The sequence below is a fragment of the Merops nubicus genome, unplaced genomic scaffold (assembly GCF_000691845.1).
Source record: "Merops nubicus isolate BGI_N331 unplaced genomic scaffold, ASM69184v1 scaffold12234, whole genome shotgun sequence".
Taxonomy (NCBI): Eukaryota; Metazoa; Chordata; class Aves; order Coraciiformes; family Meropidae; genus Merops; species Merops nubicus.
The window spans coordinates 11,188-17,805 of record NW_008602298.1 but is presented as its reverse complement, the minus strand read 5'-3'; the positions used below and the strand labels follow the sequence as shown (position 1 = coordinate 17,805).

Below are 6,618 nucleotides of genomic sequence, written 5' to 3'. Positions count from 1 at the left end.
AGAACAGACTTTAATTATTTGCCATTTATTGCAGAGGATTCTCCAAACTGGTAAAATGTAAAATGTAATGTTCCTATCTGAGTGGAGGCTAAATTAAGTCTTTGCATTAATAGTATTCATAGAAAGGCAGATGGGAGCAGAAAATGTTGCAATGAAGAATATGGAATGAGATGAGATCACAGCATCAGTCTGTCCTTTGTAGATCTGGACAATGATCACAGAGCCAGATTGGATTAGTGAAACGTATTTACCAGGAGTTCAGAGCGGTTGCATGAAGCTGAAAGGCACTCAGGAGGGAGAGGTGGAAAATGCACCAGATTTACAGCTGCAGCGACGAAAATTTAGAAGTCTTCACCACGGTGATTTCATCCCGAGGTGAGTGCACCTGTAGGGTGCTGTCCTGGGGCTGGAGGGGGAGGCTGGCACGAGGGACCCCGTGGAGCGGCAGCTCCTGCCCCGCCGCCCGGGCTGCGGCTCAGCGCCGTCTCTGGAGCTGATCCCTGCAGGTGCCGCAGCACTGGGGCTGGGGGAGATTTTTGCACTGGCAAAATTGGGAGCCGTGGGATGGGTGTTGATACAGCTATGAGGTAATTGCCGAGGTGACAGCTTGCAACTGTGTGGCTATTCTGCCGTAGAAAATGAAGTTCTGCGAGCACTTAGCAGCTCAGATGAACCGGGTGAGCTGGGTGAATGTTGAGTTTAAGTCTGCTGGCTCAATGAGTGGAACATTTCCAAAGCCATGCCCTGGAAATGAATGCGTGATTAACATTAATTGCTTGTAATGAAGAGTAAGAACCGGACAAAGCCCAGTCTGCATGTGATTGAACAAATTAGTTTAAACTCAATGGCTTCATATTTCAGCAACAAGAAAGCAGGTAAAAGCAGGGAAAACAAATTGTGGGGCCAGATGAGATCTTTGTTTGCAAGCTGCGAGCACGAGCTCTCAGCTGCTTAATTTCAGAATGTAAGTGGAAATGACAAAGTGAACCATCACCACGATTGATTTTGTTGCCCAAAAGCTGGGCTGTGCTCACAAACATCCTTCTGCAGGCAAATCCAGAAACATCTTCTGCAAGGATTCGTTCTTTCCCTCGTGCTCCCACTCCCTGCAGATGGCATTAGCCATTTGCCTCTCGCACTGGCAGGGCAGTGAGCTGCACTGGGGCTCATACATACTCTGAAAATGGCAAATTTATTACCATGTGGCATACTTATGTGTCATTCCCTGTGCACCACCGACAGCACATCAGTACTTGCTTCTGGTAGAGATCTGTGTAAACTCTGCTCCTCACAATGTCCAGGAAAAGACATGAAATACCAGAGCAATAAGAAGATAATTCTTTGCATCATTAAACTTCTCTGCACTTGTTTTGTTTGTGAGCAGTTAGTTTAGTCCTCACACAATGAAATTCTAGAAGTTGATTGCAGCAGCAACAAAAGACAAGTTACAACATATTCCTGGGAAAAAAAAAGCACTTTTATGTTTCTCTGTTTTTCAGCCCCCACTCATGCTGGTTTAAAATATAAAGCGTGTCTGGCAGGAGGAGGCAGCAGGGAACCCTGGGGATGTCATACAGTGTAAAACAGACAGTAATCAGAGTGACAGCCTAGCATGCTCCCCAGCTCCAGCCAGGCAGATAGGTTACCTGTGGTGAGCTCAGTGTGGACCCTGGAACAGGCTGTGACCACCTCCCATGTAACTGTCCTGGGCTGAGCATAGGCCCAAACTTTTGTTTCTGTCTGGTGGGGTCCTGATGCTCAGCACTTACATCCTCCCTGGGGTATTGAGGATGGCTTTTAGGCAAACAAGCTGCCTAGGAAGAGTGACTTTGGTCCCACTGCCAGCTCTGCTTGCACAGGAGCCCTGGAAAGCCTGGTCACTTCTTATTCCTGCCATCAAGGAGAGGAGTTTGGCTGCAGCAATGAGCAGCCTTGGAGGACCGCCAGCTGATTCTGATTCCACAGCTTCAAAACTCTTTGCAAACATTAACACATAGCAGCAATAAGCACTGCAACTCCTGGAGCTGAGTGTGTGCCAAAAATGTGAAGGAAAGCTCACCTGGAGAGTGAGGTCACCTGTCATCCTGTAACAAACCTGGCTGGCTCCTTGGATTATACACAGAGCCTGAGGAGGAAACCCCTATTCTCATGCCTTACCCTCAGGGTCAGCCTTTAGGACTGGAGTTAATTCTCCAAATTTGGCAGTTTTTATAGGTCTGTTTCTGTCACTGGCTGCTAAATCCTGTAGCCTGAACACAGATGAGGGTAATAATTTTAAAAAGTAAAGGGTAAGATATGATGAGAGGAAGAGCTGGGAGTATCACAGAGTCTTTCAAGCTAGGTTCAAGTCAAACTGAAACAAGTACTTAAACAATCTTTGTCCAAAAAAAGCCCTCACCCAAAACCAATCGCTTCAGTCCAGTCAAAAGCTTGGCTTGTGGACCTGGCATCTCATGTGCCCCGTGGCTAGTGACTCTGTTTTGCCTGTCATTTTAGTGTCTTCATGGGCCTAAGAAAACCAAGAAACAGGCTTTAAGCAAAATGCTTAAAGTTAAAGAACCAAAAAGGTAGCTCTGAGAGTGAAAAGACTAGGCTTAGTGCAAATGTTGGGATCTGGACACCATGCAGTAAGAGTGAAATGGTATCACAAATGTCTCTGACCTTATTGAAAAAGTCCCTATCCACATGGAATGACAGCCCCTCCAGAGTTAAAGGATGCAATAGTTGTGTTTGGAGATGGCTGGGTGGAAAGAGAAGCTCATTCCCTTCTGAAACACTGGCAGGTGGGAGGGAGGCCAGACCAAAACGCAGGAAGGAGGAGGTCGATTACTCCTGGGAGCCTGTGGGGTGGGTGCAGACACGTGGGGGAGGCTGTGGCACTGTGCCCATGGGCATCTGTATTGCATAGCTAGAGCGTGGTCTCTGAGATGATGTTGAGGAGGAGTTTCTTTTGGGTTATTTCAGCTGTAATCCTCCTTAAATGCATTCTTCTCCACCTCCTCCCCACCATGCCACCAATATATTCTCAGGGAGGACTTTTAGAGGCATGTGTAACCTCATCTTGTCCACCACCACTGCACCCTGACCATGTTTCTGTTCTTTCCACAGCATGTAGTCCTGCCCGAAGACGAGGCAAATGCGCGCAGCACATCCTAACAAAGAGCGTAAGAAAAGTCTCCTTTTCTCTCCCTCTTTTTATCTTTTTTAGTTCTATTTGCCTATACTTATCCTTAAAAATGCTATGGATAATGGGGAAGCTGATACTTCCAGGCTAAGAAGTGCATCAGTGTTTGATGCAGGGAGTGGGGCAGGAAACAGAAAGGGGAGATTTTGTAAAGCTACAGTTGATTTACAGAAGTGCTTTGAAATATCAAAAAATACAGTCTTGCTGCACAGTGCCAAAGTGAACACAGCAGCTTATCAGCCTTGGTCATCCGAGGGAGTCAGAGGCTTCATTCTTACTCATAAAGCCTTAATAATAGAGCCAGAGGGACAGGCAGGAATGAAAAGAAAACATATTCTATCAGTGCCTATGTGCATTGATCAAGGAGCTGGCATCCTGTTCCCTGGGGAATTTGGGGGAAAACCACCAAGCAGTGGACTGTAACCTTGACAGAAAAAGATGGCACAGAGGGCACAGACAGAGGTTTACCCATGCACTGCAAGTGAGGTACCCCCCCCCCCCCAAAATTCCAGCCACGCGAAATGTGGTGCCCCCCCCCCCCCCCCAAATTCAAATAACTGAACGTTTTTCATACTCCGAGAAAATGTTTTCCAAGTTTGGACACTTTGACACATGGGTGTGAGGTTTCCTGTCTTCAGAGCCAGTTTTCCCTCCTCAGATCCACTTGGCCCACCCACGACCCCTTCCACAATCTTTTTATCATGGTTCTGACCTGCAGGAACAACAGGCTCTTCCCCTTGTGCATATCAAAGCACTTTTCACAAGCTTTGAGCCTCTCAAAGCTTTCTTCTCACTACAGACCTGGCACTTCTCTAGCATTTTGTTGAAATAATTTGCTCCGTAGTCTTTCTTTTTTCCATGCCCTATCCCACTTCCCAGCCCTATCCTCATTTCTAAACAGCCTCCTCTTTGTGTATTCCTGCTTCCCTGATTGACCCACAGCACCATAATTTCCTCCTTACTCACCACACCTACCCATGCACTGGACAAAAAACCTTGCCACGTTCACTCCTGAATCCTCTCTTGGTATTAAAGTGGGTGACAGGATGCAAAGACTTCACAGGATGCCTGAAGTGGTCTCCAGGACAGGGCAGTAACACGCTTGTCGTGTTTGGTAGGAGCTACACAAGTGTGTATTTTCTCAAACTGTGAAAAATCTTATTTGTGTCTTGTAATTCAGGCTGAGGTTTCGAAATGACTCTTTGTTCCAAAGGATGGATGGCAGGCAGGATGCTGGTGTGTTATGTTAAATAGGCCAGTCTGAGATAACTCTTCTTTTTTTTTAATTTGCTAATTTTTAAATTTGCTTTTTAATTTGATATATTCTGTTTTCCTAATATAAACATATATATAAAAAAATGATAAATATAACATAACAATAGCAGAAAAGTCCAAACCAAAAGTGAACTTGACTTAACAAAAAAGAATGCTCAGATAATTTCTCTTTTTTTTTTTGAGAAAATAGATTATTTTCCCAGAAAATGCCCAGATTTCTAACCAGAATTTTCTCATAAAATTATTCAGCTGCAAAATTTACAGCTAGCTCTCATCAAAATCTAAGGCAACTGTTTGTCAGTTATCATGTTCCCAATCTCAACACACAGATAGTTGTTATTTCTGCTAAATGGGAGCCTCTAATATTTAATTTGGATTGGATCAGCTCCTGTAGCAGCACTATACTCATAAGGGTCTAAGCAAACAAGATCAGAAAGTCCCTGTTTTGTTGCTATATCTTTAGAGGATTTTTTTTCCCCTTTGGGGCTTTCCTGACCCCAGTTAAAGGCATCCTTTGATTGGCCCTTAGTCATGATGCAGGCAGCATCCTAGTAGCAGAGGGAGCACCGAGACCGAGGAACATTCTGCAGCCCCAGCTAAGGCAATGAGAGGGCTCTCAAACCAAGCTGGTGGGCACAGGCAGATCTTGGACTGTGTCTTCTCCTTCTTGGGTAGGGTGCAGCTGCTTACAGCTCATGTGCCAGCATTCAGATGAATTGTGTGTGCTGGAATGTATGTGCCTGTCAGGAAGCTGTGATTGCCAGTTTCTAGACCCACACCAAAGTAGCAGAATGATTGTTTCTTTTTCACTCTGAGCCCTGCACCTGCAGTCAGTGCAGTAGAAATGCCTCAGCTAACATGAAACCTTCTCTGGTGATTGCGGTGGATGCACAGCTTTAATCCCTGGCAAGGGCAAAAAAAGCAAGCAACGTGGACATCTGACAGGCCTTTTTTTGTAGCAGAAATACTCAAGCAGTGTAGCACTAAGTGATTTAACATTCAAATGATTGAGCTTGGGGGCATTACTTCTATCACATTCAAGAACTCACCCCAAAAGCACTATCACAAGAGAAAGGGGGAAACATCTTCTGTTTTTAAACAGAGTACTTCACAAATATGTTTATTTGCAGTCTCTATTGCCCCGTTAAGTGTTATTTCTAGGGCCAGACCCTTCTATTCTCTTTCCTTGCTCTCTCAGCCCCCAAATCCTCTGGTTAGAACTCTAAAACAGGTCTGGACACCAGTACCTGACTACTTTGCAGAAAAATAGCAAACCCCTCTGTGCATGCTAGTGCTGCCACATTAAAAATTAGATCAGCATTAGACCATCAAAAAGAGCCTAACTCTACAAATATGGCATTTTCTCCACTAACAAGCACTTTGTTCTTCAGCCTCTAAGCTTCAAAGTTTTACCCAAAGCCAGCGGTGTAGTTGTCACCTTTTATGCTTGGCTAGCAGTTTGGCGGTGGGATTTTGGGCGCAGGAGCAGGGTTGTTGGAGCAGCCTCTGCACTGCTCTGCAGTCCCTTGGTGTCCCCCATGCCCACCACTGAACACAGCCAGCTCCAGCAGTGGATATGCCAGGCCTCTGTGCTCTCATCTGCATGGGAAGTCCAAAAAAAGAGACTTTGCTGAGCTCTGAATTGAGTCGGCATCCAGCAAACAGACCAAGCTGGTGGAGGTTCTACAAGCAGTAGGTTTTTAGAGAGCAGTTTACTAACTCTCCATAGTTTGGCTGACTTTGCCATTCACACAGACTGAAATTTCCTGGTATGTCTAGAAAACAAAAGTGACTTCCAGCTGATCCTTCTGCCTTACCCTGGGTACCCTAGAGAAATGTCAGCTCCAGCTGAGATCAAAACTGCACTACAGCAGGTTTAGTTTCCTGACCCAGATAAGTCTTTACATATTACAGTAATGGGTGAGGTAGCCAAAGTCACGGTGAAATCTTGAATTAGGAAGGAAGAAATGCCAAAACGTGTCCTACATCCAGCTGCTGCAGACAAAGGTGTTCACTGAAAGTGTGCTATAGAGATTGTGCTGCTCATTCCAGCTGTCATGGGAAATGGCATTGCAACCTATTGATACAGATTCTTCTGCTTGAAGGCATTTGGGCTTTACTGGTATGACATGTAGCAAGGAATCTTGAAAACACAGACA

General features: G+C 45.3%; 1 protein-coding gene across 1 annotated transcript in view; it reads left to right on the top strand.

The window, feature by feature from the left end:
- Nucleotides 1–308: 308 nt before the first annotated feature.
- LOC103771029 (chromosome unknown open reading frame, human C8orf46) overlaps nucleotides 309–6,618 on the top strand; it is a 12,213-nt gene continuing 5,903 nt past the window's right edge. Inside the window, exons 1-2 of the mRNA XM_008938314.1 lie at nucleotides 309–375; nucleotides 3,109–3,164. Coding sequence (XP_008936562.1) covers nucleotides 309–375; nucleotides 3,109–3,164 — 123 coding nt within the window. The remainder of the gene's footprint in view (nucleotides 376–3,108; nucleotides 3,165–6,618) is intronic.